This window comes from Sphaerodactylus townsendi, linkage group LG03 (genome assembly GCF_021028975.2).
Source record: "Sphaerodactylus townsendi isolate TG3544 linkage group LG03, MPM_Stown_v2.3, whole genome shotgun sequence".
NCBI lineage: Eukaryota > Metazoa > Chordata > Lepidosauria > Squamata > Sphaerodactylidae > Sphaerodactylus > Sphaerodactylus townsendi.
Window position 1 is genome coordinate 15,478,117 of NC_059427.1, and position 16,218 is coordinate 15,494,334.

The 16,218-nt window shown below is 46.1% G+C and overlaps 1 protein-coding gene across 1 annotated transcript; it reads right to left on the minus strand.

Annotated features, from left to right (window-relative positions):
- Positions 1-8,339: 8,339 nt before the first annotated feature.
- On the minus strand, positions 8,340-12,685 carry LOC125428977 (vegetative cell wall protein gp1-like). Its single transcript, XM_048489671.1, has 2 exons — positions 12,600-12,685; positions 8,340-9,017 (listed from the first exon to the last, which is right to left on the minus strand). Exon 2 carries the CDS (start codon positions 8,989-8,991, stop codon positions 8,377-8,379), a length of 615 nt encoding a protein of 204 aa, XP_048345628.1. The 5' UTR covers positions 8,992-9,017; positions 12,600-12,685; the 3' UTR covers positions 8,340-8,376.
- Positions 12,686-16,218: the final 3,533 nt, after the last annotated feature.

Below are 16,218 nucleotides of genomic sequence, written 5' to 3' on the forward strand. Positions count from 1 at the left end.
AACCCCCTCCAACAGACCTTAAGATTTACTTTTATTTTTATACGAGCTATTTCGCTTCCATACTGATCCATCTTCAGTTCTGTAGCCATAGGACGCAAACCCCTACCCTGAACCTTTGCTCAACAGAGGTCAAAGCAGCTGCTGCAATTTGACAGCTAAAGGTTTTTTGATAGGAGGGGAAGAGAAATGACTGTGGTAAGGCTGCCAAGTGCCTACTTGTGAGCTCACCCTCCTGCCCTTGCTTTTTGGACCAGGAGGAGAAAGGTCCAGGGGAAGAAATGATGCTGCACAGCACATGATGACCCATAAATCACAGATGCAGCACAAACACGTCAGGTAAAATTCTGGCCACCTCCCCACCCCAAACTCCATGATCTTAGTTATCGTACCTTTTTCAGGAACAGCCAAAGCATTGTCCAATGTAATGTCACGTCCAGCTTTTCAGCCAGAAACATCATCTGACATTGCCTCAGATCAGTTGTGCCCTATGTGCCATCCCTAAAGCTCTCCAGGAGGGCTGGAACCAACCTGGCATCAAGAACGGTGTGGCAGATACGCAGACACTTTCTGAAGTAATGTTATGTCTCAGAATCTTAAGCCAATAAACAGACTCTGAAGTATTGATCAGTAGTGTTTATTGACGTGGCATCGAAGCACCATATTTGGCAAAGTCAGTTCTGACAGAACTGGCATTCAAAGTCCCCTTTATCCCCTGCTGAAAGCCCCCCTCCCGTTTCCCAAGAGTTTGTAAAAAAAACAGTTTTTGGAGCTGAGGCGACCCAAGGTCGGCAACAGATAGCAAGAAAGAGACACCTGGCTTCCTGCCCCATGAGATAACGGATGTAATTCTTTCCTCATCAGACAGAGGTACCAGGGGAAACCTAGTTGTCTACAAAGCATGTGAAACCATAAAGTAAAGATTAAGGAAAGAATGCACAGATGGCAGTGGTTACATTTAGCAGGTTAGTTACATATATTTCTCTAGCAGCACTGATTTGTTGTTTTAAGCAGTTACATTGAATTGGGGATGCATCTCAATCGCATAGATAACATCCCCCTGACAAGTAATTACAATGTCTGATTACCCCTTTGCTTCACCACAGTTCTTTTTCTCTCTCCGCCCCACCCCCATTTTCAAGTGTCATAAATCTTTGTGACAGAAGTTTAAAATGAACCACTGGCATGTCACATTATGCATTTTACCACCTTTCAAAACCCTATACAGCAGGCCACTTACCTACACCTCTTAAGACCTCAGCTGTGGATAGGTTCACCCACCCCCTTCTCTAAATAACTCCTCTACTACCTGGAGCACAGACTGGTCTCTGTTCATTGGCCTCTTTGTCACATTTGCAGGCCAGTCTAAAGAGGAAGTGGATCTACCCACAGCTTCCTGGCTCTCACAGGAGGGCTAGACTTCCCCCAAGAGCTGGAGGGCTGATTGGGTGGTAGCTCCTGCATCCCTATTTAGCCCCTTCCTTCTTTATTTTAACCCTGTAATGTAACCCTGTAATCAGTGGTGGGATCCAAAAAATTTTAGTAACAGGTTCCCATGGTGGTTGGATTAAAACTGTTGCGTAGCGCCAATGGGGCTGGGCGGGGCACAACGGGGGGCATTCTGGGGGCGGGGCATTCCTGGGTGGGGCTGTGACAAGGACGAAGCTGCTGCGCCGGTCCTTGGGCGGGAAACGAATGCACGCAGGCGCAGGCTGCCACGCACGCCGGTGCACCTCCTGCTAGACTGCTTCAAGTTCTGTGCGCTACTGCTGAGAGGAGGGGCGTAACTAAGGCAAAAATCACGTGGCAAAATCACCAATTAGTAACCCCCTCTCGGCACACACAAATAATTAGTAACCTACTCTCAGGAACCTGTGAAAACCTGCTGGATCCCACCTCTGCCTGTAATTTGTATTAACCCAGATTGGCTCCTTGGCCAGGGGTCTGAATGTTTAGCCCCTGGCCAAAAAGCCAATCGGTCTGCCACCAAGGCTAGAACACTGCCACCAGCTGACCCATAGATGTCTCTCAGTTGTGCCCCCCCCCCCCAAAACCCAGACATGATGTCTTGCTAATCTAGAAATCACTAGAAACTTTGTGGTAAAAAGCATAGAGTTCCAGTAATTTCAAGAATGGCATGGTGTAACTTCTCTCCAGAAATGTCATAATTTTTAAATTTGTCTTTCTTCCACCTGCTGACAGAGTGGCGGTTGGCAGCAGGGGCTGCTAACGGAAGATTTCCCATCACAGCAGCACGGGCAACCCTAATCTTTCCCCTTTTCTCCCAACATCTTTTTATCCCCGGTCCAGCTCTGTCTTTCCCCTCTCTGAACCCTGTTCATCTCTTAACCCCTTCCTTATGTTGTATCATATTTGGATTTGACTTGTTGGCCCCACCCTCTGCTGAATCCTCAGGCCAGCAAAATTCCCTGCCTCATCATGGTGCTCAGCAGCCAGTTTGGGGGGGGGGGATGTTCTCCTGTGGGTGGTGCCCCTCTGCTCCTGCTGGGGCCGCCATACTGCTCCTGCCTATCCTGGAGCAGCTGCTGTGGGCAAGGCGCCCTCTAGCCTTGGTTGCCACCTTCATGACATAAGTACATAAGAACATAAGAACAAGTCAGCTGGATCAGACCAGAGTCCATCTAGTCCAGCTCTCTGCTACTCGCAGTGGCCCACCAGGTGCCATTGGGAGCTCACATGCAGGATGTGAAAGCAATGGCCTTCTGCTGCTGCTGCTCCCGAGCACCTGGTCTGCTAAGGCATTTGCAATCTGAGATCAAGGAGGATCAAGATTGGTAGCCATAGATTGACTTCTCCTCCATAAATCTGTCCAAGCCCCTTTTAAAGCTATCCAGGTTAGTGGCCATCACCACCTCCTGTGGCAGCATATTCCAAACACCAATCACACATTGACACAGTTTCACAGACAGAAAATCGTAACTGTAATTTAACCATGACTGTAATTTATGACTAATTTTAAACATAATCCCAGATACATTTGGTCAAGAAAGAATTAAAGAACTGGGCATTCAACTTTGCATACCCTGAAATAAGAAACTCTCTTAGGGCAAATGGACAGACCACTTGTTTACAGACAATTTTAATGCATCGATGTGGAAAATTAATCTCTCTGGCTATCCCCATCCTTGGATAAATAAATGAATATCTTACAAAAATCAAACTTCTGTTTCATAAGGTTTCAATTTCAATACCTGCTGGAACGTTTTTGTTATGCCAGCAAAGATGTTAAACTTTATTGGGATAATAAAACATGAGGAAATTGCTTGTTAGTATTGCTTGTTAGTATATAATTAAATCAAGGTGCTCCACTGGTTTAACTACATTTATTCTGAATAATTTCTTTTCACATACAGTAGAATTCATAATATTCTTTTTTCTGGTACTTAATCAGGGGATGTTTCATCCATCAATAACACCATACAGCAACTCTGAACCTTCTTCAGTATACAAAAAACTAAATATTAAAAAAAAAATTGTTATTCATGCCCAGGATAGCCTGATCTCATCAGATCTCAGAAGTTAAGTAGGGATAGCCCTGGTTAGTAACTGGTATTGGGGTGTTGGGGTTCAGGGTTCAGCCCTAGATTGGCTGACCTCATTTCTCTGAGACCAGGGACAGCAGGTAGCATCGGGGGGTGAGATCTCCGAATGGCGGCCCGTTGTATGTGGGGTGCCGCAAGGAGCGATACTCTCTTCGATGCTTTTTAACATCTAAATGCACCCCCTGGCAAGTCTAGTTCGGAGTGTTGGGTTGCGGTGTTACCAATATGCGGATGACACCCAGCTTCTGTTCACAATGGAGGGCCACCCGACCTCGGCCCCTGACGCTCTCCAGTGTTGTTTAGATGCTGTGGCTGGTTGGTTTAATGCGAGTTGGCTGAAGTTAAATCCTACAAAGACGGAGGTCATGTGGCTGGGTCGGGAGGAGTGTCCAGTGGCCTTTGGCCTGCCTACGCTGCATGGTGAGGCATTAACTTTAGCCTCGTCCGCCAAAAGCCTTGGGGTGGTCCTGGACCTATTGTTATTGTTGGTAGCCCAGGTCACCCAAATGACCAAGGCTGTTTTTTATCATCTGCGGCAGGCTCGGCAACTGGCCCCCTATCTCTCCTGCCCTGATCTAGCCACTGTGATCCATGCAATGGTCACCTCTAGGTTGTACTACTGTAATTCGCTATACGCGGGCTTATCTTTAGCCATGATCCGGAAATTAAAACTCGTGCAAAATGCGGCACTAGACCGGATCACACCAGTCCTGTACCAGCTGCACTGGCTGCCGATCGAGTACCGGGTCATGTTTAAAGTTTTGGTTTTGACCTTTAAAGCCATATCTGCGGGACCGTCTCTCCCTATATTGCCCCGCTGGGCCCCTCTGCTCATTGAAGGCTGACCTCCTGGTAATCCCTGGTCCCCAAAGCGATCCGGCTGGCCTCTACAGGGGCCAGGGCTTTTACAGCCCTGGCCCCTACCTGGTGGAATAGGCTTCCAGGTGAGATCAGGGCCCTGCAGGACATACAAAGTTTCCTCAGGGCCTGTAAAATGGACCTGTTCCACCAGGCATTTGGCCAGCCGGGATATCATCGAAAATCTGCTATAATGAGGCTGCAGCATTTGGGACTCTTTAGTTTGGAGAGGAGACTTCTGAGGGGAGATATGATTGAAGTCTATAAAATTATGCATGGGGTAGAAAATGTTGACAGAGAGAAGTTTTTCTCTCTTTCTCACAATCCTAGAACCAGGGGGCATTCATTGAAGAATTAGGACTAATAAAAGGAAACACTTCTTCACGCAACGTGTGATTGGTGTTTGGAATATGCTGCCACAGGAGGTGGTGATGGCCACTAACCTGGATAGCTTTAAAAAGGGCTTGGATAGATTTATGGAGGAGAAGTCGATCTATGGCTACCAATCTTGATCCTCCTTGATCTGAGATTGCAAATGCCTTAGCAGACCAGGTGCTCGGGAGCAGCAGCAGCAGCAGGCCGTTGCTTTCACGTCCTGCATGTGGGCTCCCAAAGGCACCTGGTGGGCCATTGCGAGTAGCAAAATGCTGGACTAGATGGACTCTGGTCTGATCCAGCAGGCTAGTTCTTATGTTCTTATGTTCTTAATGAACATCTGGCCTCCTGTGAGCGCAAGGAAAGGGGGGCGATTTTTTAATGCTATCTGAACTTATGTAAATTATGTTTTATGGTTCCTTATTTTTTAGTGGGGTTGATTGCTTTTAATGGATTTTAAATGTCTGTATTTGACTGTTGGGCACCGGCCTGAGCCCTCAGGGGGAGGGCGGTATACAAATTCAATTAAATAAATAAAATAAATCAGTTCTCTCTAATCCTTCCAGTCATATCTGAAGTCTTGGGGCAATCTAGTTTGATGCCATGTTCACTGTATGAGCAATTCTAAGTAGGTCTGCTCATGTTATTGGGGCCGACTGCCAAGAAAGAGTCTTTAGGATTCCAGGATTTGAAACTCGTGGACTGTCACTTAGGAGAGGGCAGGAAGCTGTTCCTGTTGGCAACAGAGGTTAGGACTTTCAGTAATGGGTTCAAATTATGGGCAGAAAGGCACTGGCTGGACATTAGGGAAAACACTGTTTACAGTGAGAGTAGTTCAGCGGTGGAATCAGCTGCCCAGGGAGGTGGTAAGCTCCCCCTCACTGGCAGACTTTAAGCAGTGCTGGACGAAAACTTGTCAGGAATATTTTAGGCTGATCTTACATTGAGCAGGGGTTGGACTAGATGGCTTGTTTGGCCCTTTCTGACTCTATGATTCAATGATTCTATGGATTCCTCTTGTGAACCCAGGTACAATTTTCATTGTTCTGGCCACAAATAATTAGAAATGTGACTGAGCTTTCACAAGAAAGAATCTGGGAACTGACTATGTGGCTTACTGCACTGCTGTTAAAGAGGGATAAGGGCAAGGAGGCAAGAAAGATCTCTGTTACCAAGTGGGAGCGGCAGTCATCTGACTGTCAGGTAGAAAGACTGGCAGGCTGGATTGGACATTGCTGCCCCCATCTGCCATTTGAGGTTACTGCCTCATAAAGCCAGCTCTATAATTTATTTTCTTTTAAGAACATAAGAACATAAGAACAAGCCAGCTGGATCAGACCAGAGTCCATCTAGTCCAGCTCTCTGCTACTCGCAGTGTCCCACCAGGTGCCATTGGGAGCTCACATGCAGGATGTGAAAGCAATGGCCTTTAGGTTATTTTATTTAGGTTAGTTATTGTCTGCTTTTCTTGCTGAGACTCAAGCTGAATTACATGGTGCAACTTACAGTGAACAAGATGGGATATCCAATTAACATTACGGTAGAATTTGAATTTCAGAATCTGAAAGCAGAAATCTAAAACAGAATTGAAACAAACCTGAAACAAAGCATTTCAGGATATGTTAAATGGTGTAGAAACTAATTAACCTAGACCAGTGTTTCCCAACCTTTTCAAGGTCAGGGTACCCTTGACCTCACTCTTCATATCTCATGGTACCCCTGCCGCCACCTTCCACCTTCCCCTCCCATTGCCCCTGATTGCCACACCCCCACCTTCCCCTCCCAGGGTGAAGGGTAGCACGGAGGGAGGGGTGGCTGCTGACTTTGTGGCTGGCCCTACCCCATGGGCCAGCTCTATGTCCTTGCTGGCGCCGGTGGGGTTGTAGTGTTGCCGCAGTACCCCTGGGACATGCTCACGGCACCCCAGGGTACCAGGGAACCCTGGTTGAGAATGGCTGACCTAGACCATACTTACAATGATAGGCAGCAACAGAGTAGTATAGAATCCCTATCCCTTTACTAATGCAATCTTCTGTACCATTTCATTTCAGTAGAGTCCCATTTAACTACACAAAAAGTCCTCTTGAATAATTCTGTTTTTCATAGTTTGCAGAAAGCCACAAGAGGCCATTCCATAAGGTAAAAACCACAACAGAGAATGTACGAGCACAGGTGGTTATAGTGTTTAAGGTCACCTACTGAGTTTGTGGTAAGATCTGCACCAGAAGATACCCTGATTTACCATTATACCACACAAGCTCTCAGTTGCCAAAGCATTTACTTATTCTGCTATCTTCAGTCATTGGTTGGATGAAGACGTTCATACCCAGCCCATGTTGGGGACTAGTTTGCAAGACATTTTCTAAATACCAAATTGTCTGGGCACTAGATAAATATAGCTAATAGTACATTATTATTTACAATGAAACCGGCAGTGGGTGTGATGCACCTCCACCCACTGGGTGGGCAAGTCAGGATTCTGAGCCATAAAATCCTCTTTGATCACTAGCTTTTGCAGGCTACCACTTTTTGTGACAGCATTCATAAATACTTCACAGACTAGGGAGACTGGTTATTGTGCACTTACAAGTCCAAAAGAGGTACAAAAGGTCAGGTAACTACATCATTAGAGCAGAGAAAAGATATTTCCAGCTTGAGTAGTTTATTGAAAGCTTATTCAAGTTACAATCATGATCATGCATTTAAAAAGGGAGATATGCTACCGAAAATAGCTCTCAACCAGACAAAAAGATGGGTGGATGCTCAGAAAGGCAGGTGTGTACAGATAAGATGAGCAGGAACATTGCCAGGACTACGCATCAGGACATGTTATATGGAGGAAGGCTTGTTTGGTGGTTAGATGAATTTCTTCCATGTGCGCATGGATACTAAAATCTTAATCAGTGGATAACCATCGTGGTGGTCTCAGATCTTTCTTAGTCATTTCAAGAATCACAAAAGAAGGGGAAAGTTTACAGCTGGGGACCAACCTGAAGAAGAAGAAGAAGAAGAAGAAGAAGAAGAAGAAGAAGAAGAAGAAGAAGAAGAAGAAGAAGAAGAAGAAGAAGAAGAGGAGGAGGAGGAGGAGGAGGAGGAGGAGGAGGAGGAGGAGGAGGAGGGAGGAGGAGGAGGAGGAGGAGGGAGGAGGAGGAGGGAGGAGGAGGAAGGAGGAGAGAGTTTGGATTTATATCCCCCTTTCTCTCTGCTGCCCAGGAGACTCAAAGGGGCTTACAATCTCCTTGCCCTTCCCCCCTCACAACAAACACCCTGTGAGGTGGGTGGGGCTGAGAGAGCTCCGAGAAGCTGTGACTAGCCCAAGGTCACCCAGCTGGCGTGTGTGGGAGTGCACAGGCTAATCTGGTTTCCCAGATAAGCCTCCACAACTCAAGCGGCAGAGCTGGGAATCAAACCCGGTTCCTCCAGATCAGAGTGCACCTGCTCTTAGCCACTACGCCACTGCTGCTCCTCTGGACTCTGAACTAGTGTTAGTAGCATCGGGGGAGTATATGAACGTTTGGGGAAAGCAAAGTATGGTTATATAGCAGGTAAAAAGGAGTCTTTGATTAAAATAGCTGGAAGAAAATTAGTCTTTATCAGATTGATCTTTAGGGGGTTTCCCTGAATCATCCCACTCAGGTAGTGGTGGCCAAGGAGCAACAGGAAGCATTGGAGAAGGTAGATATGGATCATCTGGCAAGGGTGGCTTAGGAGGATGGGATGGTTTTGATAGCTGAGGTCTTGGGTGCCTAGTGCCTGGAGATTTAGGGGGTCCTTCTGGTTTCCCAGGTCCCAATTGTTGAGGACTGACTGGTTTGTGAGACCCCTCGGGCAGTGGTGCAACAGAAAACCTAGAAGAGGTTGTCTCATCAGACAGGGATGACTGCAGAGGGGTTGGTGGTCCTGGGTTGTTGGGTTCTATAGGTTTTGATGGCTGAAAAGCATAGCTAGGATTTGGACATGCTGGAAGTCCTTCTGGTTCTTTAGGAACCTCAGGTCCTGATGGCTGAAGATGGTCAGGGTTGAGAGGCTTCACGGACCACACAGGCAATGGTGGCCAAGGTGCAACAGGAACGCCTGGAAAAGCAGGATTCGGCTCATCAGACAGTGGTGGTTCAGGAGGACTCGATGGGCCAGGATTTGGCACCAAAGGGCTACTGGGTGGTTTAGCAGGGTCAGACAAAGAATGATGGCTAGACATGGTGAAACCTCAGCTGAAGACCAAAGCTGTAGAATCCAGAAAAGGGAAACAGTGTTATTTCAATACATCTTCCCAGCTCCTTAGGACAACACCCAGTCTGACCCAGAAATAATTAATTGAAACTATAATTGGCTGGTGGTGTGAGGAAATACTGTTATGACGTTATTCATCATCTATCAGACAGCCTCATCTTTGTCTATCAAATGACAGAGAATGGAGGCACCCAGTGGGTTAACCGATCTAGCTCACAATACCATCTAAAACAGGGGTCTGCAACCTGCAGCTCTCCAGATGTTCATGGACTACAATTCCCATCAGCCCCTGCCAGCATGGCCAATTGGATTGGTAGTCCATTAACATCTGGAGAGCCGCAGGTTGCAGACCCCTGATCTAAAATATGAAGCTGTCTTATATTGAGTCAGATTTTTGGCCTATCCAAATCAGTACTGACAATGTGTATTTTTGGTAATAGCTGATTTTTAAAATCATAGACTAAATTTAATGGTTAAGGGTTTTGTGGGAAAGTGTCAGGAAACTTTAAAGGCTCTGTTCAGTATAGAATATGACTAATATTAAGATCCATCTGAGTTAATAATGTGTGTATGTATTTTTTGTCCATTATGAGAAAATGTACATAAATAAAAAAAATGTCAGTACTGTCTATTCCGGTGGCAGTTGCTCTCTTGGGTCTTCGATGAAGGTTGTCGCACTGATTTCTACTGTGTGTGTTCGACAAGAGATGACAGAAAGTTAAACTGAGAACTTCTCCATGCAAAGTGGTCTACTACTGAGCTATGACCCCCCTCCCATATACTTGAGCATTGTTGACCAACAGACTCATAAGAGGCACATTCTATTCTGTCTTTGAAATCCCCCAGTGAAGATTATTCTAGCTTCTGCTATTTCTGAAATTGTTTCAGAACTAGAGCAGAAATGACCCCTCCTTCCTTTTTTCAGAATTCACCACACACATCACTTGAAATCTCCTCACACTGAATCAGGCCATTAGCCTATCCAGGGCAGTACTGTCTGCTCAGACTGGCTGTGGTTCCCCAGGGTCTCTAGTAAAGGTTTCTCACAACACCAGCTCTATGTTCCTTTTCTAGTTGGAGATGCCAGTGATTTAACATTGGACATTTGGCATGCCAAGCTAATGCTCTGTCACTGAGCCACAGACCACTCAAATTCTCTTTAGTTAATTTCACTGCCAAATACTTTCTGTGAACTTGCTTTTTTTCGCTGTAATTGCAAAATGGCAGCCATTATTTCACAATCACCACTATCTTTTAGAGTGCAATGTCAACGTTAGCCCAAATAAACTCAAAAATACACACATTGCACTCTGGCTGTGTCCAATCTTATATATTGATCTTACATATAGTTAAACAACTTAACCCTTCTATTTGTATTTACATTTCCTTATTTCTCTGACAGAATTCTTAAAGATACAGCATAAGGCATCCAACTCTTGTAACTAAACATAAATAATCACTTACTCCATTCAATTCATTGTTCAGAAACAAAGCTTCAGTTCCATATAGTCCATATTCCAAACGGAAGGCAGAGATGGGAGCGGGCAACTCTTAACAGAGAGCCAATATACCCATTAGAAGCCTCAAAGAACTGTTGGAAGTTGATTGAACATACTGAGGCATACTGAGGCAGGCATACTGAGGAAGACGTACGAAAAACGTTATATATGCGCGAGACGTTTTTATGTAGAACCTACAGAATTGGAATATGGACTATATGGAACTGAAGCTTTGTTTCTGAACAAAGAATCGAATGGACTAAGTGATTATTTAACTTTAGTTACAATAGTTGGAAGCCTTATGCTGTATCTTTAAGAATTCTGTCAGAGAAATAAGGAAATGTAAATACAATAGAAGTGTTAAGTTGTTTAATTATATGTAAGATCAATATATAAGATTGGACACAGCCAGAGTGCAACGTGTGAACCATTATTTCACTACATCGAACATTTAACTTGCAAGATAATTTAAAGATAAAGGGAGTCTCCGGCCATTACTGATCCTTGGGGTGACATCACATTCTGATGTTTACTAGGCAGGCTACGTTTTTGGGGTGGTTTGCTATTGCCTTCCTCAGTCATCTACTTTTACCCCCACCAAGCGTACCAGGCCTAAATGGAGCCCGGGGGCACGACCACCTCCCCACGCTACCCCCCCACCTGGTTCTTCACGCCGTACTTACAGGAGCCACCAGGGAAGCCAGGGAGGGTGGGACTGGGGGCGGCTCAGATGGGCGCCACAGCAGCGGGCCAGCCTGCACTGTGACACTCTCCTGGGCTGCCTGCCACAGTGTCCCCCTCCCGCCCCTCCCTGCAGGCCAGCTTCTGCCCTCCTCAGGCCCTGGGTAGGGCAGAAGCCAACCTGCAGGGAGGCTGGGAGGATGGGGCACCACGGCCACACACCACCACCACCACCCACTGGCCTGCAGAAGCCGGCCTGCAGGAAAGCTGGGAGGGTGGGATACTGCGGCGGGCAGCCCAGGCAGGCTCTGCGGTCATCTGCTTGACGCCGCGCCCCCTTGCAGGCTGGCTTCTACCCTCCCCAGGCTCTGCAGGGAGGCCAGAAGGGGGGCATGGCTCAGTGGCATGTGCCAGGGGACATGGGATACCCCATGTTCTCATTAGCGGTATGCCACAGCTGGGTACACATTTTGCCAACCTCAGAGCCAGCTACCTGAAACCAACTTCCACCAGGATTGAATTCAGGTTGTGAGGAGAACTTTGACTGCCGTAATGTAACTTACCACTCTACACTAGAGAGTTCTTATAACCGAGTAACTCATACTATTAACTCAATTCATTCAACCCATCAAAACAGCTGAATTTCATAACCCTGATGTCTAATTTCAACACGTTTCAAATGGCAGTTTCCAGTGACATATTTTGATGTCAAAATCTGAATTCAGACATCTGAAATTCTGCAAAAAAATTGATTACAGTTCTAAAACCAGGGTTTCCACCCCCTACCTCACCCCACCCCATCCACACACACAATTTAAAGCCACTACTCCTGTTTCACCTGTCCGTTCATCTGTGTAACACCAGGCTTGGTGAAGAAGTATTCAGTCCACCAGCAGAAGTCACAATCTATTGCAGACTTCACACACCAGGGACATATCAACCAAGACAATTATAGCCTGCACAGACTTTTTTTTTAACAAGGTAACTTTTCACATCTCTTCTTCTCCATCTGCTTGACAGGGAAGAAGAAGAGGAGGAGGAGTTTGGATTTATATCCCCCCTTTCTCTCCTGCAGGAGACTCAAAGGGGCTGACAATCTCCTTGCCCTTCCCCCCTCACAATAAACACCCTGTAAGGTAGGTGGGGCTGAGAGAGCTCTGAGAAGCTGTGACTAGCCCAAGGTCACCCCAGATAAGCCTCCACAGCTCCACAGCCCACAGAAAGTGAGTGAAATCAAGGCACACCATCTGCACTAGAAAATAATCCTTCGTTGGCTCTGCTAACATCTTTTGGAGCTGAATGCCTCTTCACTGATAGTCTGACCAGCCTCCAAAATACATCTGCCCTTAGATCCCCTTTACAGAGCTTTTCAAGTAAATTGCCCAGTTGGTAATACCTAATGATTGGAAATTGCTGGCTTCTGCTCCCTTTGGAAGGTGAGTAGCTCCTCCTCTCTCAGCCTGAGATGACTTCCTCTGGCTTGACAAACCCTGGTGGCTTCCTCCGGCTTTATAAACCCCTGGGGACTAGATAAACCAGTGCGGCTGCAGTTACTAAAATAGCAATGTCTCCACCCTCAACAGATGCAACTCCCCAGATGCCATATTGAATTGTAGTTGAGAAATGACCGAACAAATGCTGAGTCATGGGAGAGCTTCCAGGGCAAAAGTCGCCAGGGTCTATGTCTCATTAAAACACAAACAGTAGAAAATGCTATATTATCTACTCTTGAAACCCACCTCTTTTTTGTCAGTAAGCTGAAGTCTGTATACACTGGATTCCAAGGCAGTCTCCCATACCAGACAATGGCTAGACCCACCTGCCTTAGCATTTGTAATATTACCATGATGTGTGTCTTCGGAACACATAGCAGAAGCTTAAGGCTGCAATCCTAGCAATGCTTTCTGTTAGGATTTGCAAGGGTCTGTCACAATCCTGACTAGAAGGGGTTAACTATGTGCATGTTAATTAGGTACTGAGGTCACAGTTCATTGATTAAGTCATTGGCTAGTTAACCTGGCATCGCATAGGTGAGACTTGGCACGTAGGTCAGAGGTGACAAAGTTATCTGTGTTCCTTTGTCTCACATGCTCAGAAGTTCTTTGTTGGGATTCACGCAAGGTGAATTCCTGCCTTGCTCATAGGCACCATGTGGGCTCACATTGGCCTGAGTAAAGTAATCCTGTTGGTGCTAGGATAGAAAGCAGTTCTTTGTTTTATTCCAAGCCCAAAATATTCTGAGAGACCCGTCTCATCCAGCACACTCTCTTTTTGAACTGTTACCATCCGGCAGACGATAGAGGTCTATAAAAACTAGGACAAAGAGGCTTAGAGACAGCTTCTACTCTAGAACTGTGGCTATGCTAAACTCCGCGGCTTCGTGTTGATGTGTTTGGGGCTGTGTAGGGATGGGTGGAGGAAGGGGAAAGTGAGGATGGGGTATGAGTCTGAATTTGTGTGCATCGAGGAATGCTGCTGTAAATTTCGTTGTGCGTGCACAATGACAATAAATGCTTATGCTTATTCCATGTAACCCTTTTTACCCTTATTAGTAAGTAAACTGTTTTTATATAACCACAGCAATTGTCTCTGAGTCGATTATTTTTTCTCTACTAATAATCAAACAATCAAATTATCTAACACTTTCCTAGGAGTAAGCCCCATAGATTAAAATAGGACTTACCTCTCAACGGACCAGTTTAGGATGGCTCCCTAAAGTTGTTTTATAATTTCATAGTTAAAACAAGGAAAATTAAAGCAAGTCTTCTTGGAGGTATGCTAATAATAAAGCGATTGGGGATTATTTGCTATTCTTAAAATATAAGCATATGTTGTCATTAATCTACCTGATATTTTCCTGAGTAGCATGCACAAAATGAACGTATGAATCCGTGACCAAAGGAACTTTCATTTAGAATTACGCCAGGTCTTTTTTTTACCAAAGTCAATTGTAAGGGAAAGTATTTGGGCAATATTGCTGAATACGGACATGTGTTCTTTCACACATCTCCAAATTTTCATCCCAGATTTGGAATCACTATGGCCATTTATGCACAGCTGTGAGCTATGCAGCGGGGGTTTCCCACAGTTTTTTCATTTAAAAGAGAAATCTCCAGCTGCAGTGACCCCAGCCACACCAATCCAATCCACCATTTCACCTGCCTGCTGCTTTCTTTCCTGTCTATAAAACTTCCTTCCAGGGATTGCCTGCGGCTTTGTTGTTGTTGTTATGTCAGTTTTACAGGTCTATTGAATTGATAGACCAGCAGTGTGAAAATAAAAGCACAGTGTGGCCGGAAGAGCTGTTGGGTGGATGGGGGAAGGCAGGAAGGAATGAAAAAAAACCAAAGAGAAAGCAACACATGGCCATCTCCTTCACTTCCCTGCAAAGGTGGGTGAAAATGTGTGCTTTACACGCTTGCAAAAACTATGGGATTCTCTAATCTTTGATTTTGGGAGCAGGGGAAAACGGTTGCGCACTGGAGAATCTGACCTGAAGTGAATGTACACTTACTGCAGAGCAGCAGACCACAAGTGCATACATGACCTCTATTTAATAGCTGATCCCATTCAAACAGCCAGGCCTGCACATTGGAAGCCTGCCATGAGAAACATAAGAGGTTCTGCAAACTCAAGAGAATCCCCCCCCCCAAAGTTTGCCAGAAATATGAGTTATCATATTAGCAGCCAGGCCAAGGTACGTGCATTTGGCATTCACTCTGGGCCAAGGACATAGGTGGGGGGGGTTCCCTCGGGTTCAACCCCCCCATTCATGTCCGAAGCTCCGCCCCTCCGTTTGTGGGTTTTTAAAACATGTTTAGTGTTTTTTGGTTTTTGGCCTGCAGGGGGCGCATTGTTTGGGCTAGCTAGCAGCACCAAACTTTCAGGGATTGTTTGTGGGACTCTTCTGATGATACTACCCAGGTTTGGTGAGTTTTGGTTCAGGGGGTCCAAAGTTATGGACTCCCAAAGGGGGTGCCCCATCCTCCATTGTTTCCAATGGGAGCTAATAGAAGATGGGGGCTACACTTGTGAGTGTCCATAACTTTGGACCCTCGGAACCAAACTTCACCAACCCTGGGAGGTATCATCAGGAGAGTCTCTTACTGATACCACCCAGGTTTTGTGAAGTTTAGTCCAGGGGGTCCAAAGCTATAGACTCCCAAAGGGGGTGCCCCCATCCTTCATTGTTTCCAATGGGAGCTAATAGAAGATGGGGGTTACACCTTTGAGGGTCCATAACTTTGGACACCCTGAACCAAAATTCACCAAACCTGGAATGTATTATCAGTAGAGTCTCTTATTTATACCACCCAGGTTTTGTGAAGTTTGGTCCAGGGGGTCCAAATCTATGGACTTCCAAAGGAGGTGCCCCATCCCCCATTGTTTCCAATGGGAGCTAATAGGAGATGGGGGCTACACCTTTGAGGATCCATAACTTTGCCCCCCATGAAGGGGAGGGGAGTCTGCCATCCCCGACCTTGGAGAGCTGTTTTTATAAGCGCTAGGCCAGGGGCGGGGCTTGGGGAGGCGTGGCCATGCCCTAGGGGCGAGTGGGGCTGTGCCCCCCCCGAACCTCCCCCCCTAAAAAATCTATACCTACGTCCCTGCTCTGGGCCAAACTTGATGCAATTGCATCTTCATGACTGCCATGGTTTTAAACTGATTTGAAAATGTGATGTTTCCTATACATATGTTGAAACAGCCAAGTGGGGGTATACCAGTGCTGCAGAGACCCTCTCGGCAAGCATGAGGACACAAGCTAGAGCAGTGGTGGCGAACCTTTGGCACTCCAGATGTTATGGACCACAATTCCCATCAGCCCCTTCCAGCATGGCCAATTGGCCATGCTGGAAGTAACGGCAGAGAGCAATCCTGTAGTCCATAATTCACTCCCTCTGAGTGAAGTTCTCAAAATGCTCCTAGAGTGACAGGCTTGGTAGATGGAAGGAATGCTGTGGACGTAGCTTGATTTTAGTCAACTTTTTGACATGGTGCCCAATAATATTCTCGCA

Bases quoted from the DNA above. Each gene is read 5' to 3' on its own strand.
- LOC125428977 (XM_048489671.1), bottom strand. From the start codon at position 8,991: ATGTCTAGCCATCATTCTTTGTCTGACCCTGCTAAACCACCCAGTAGC.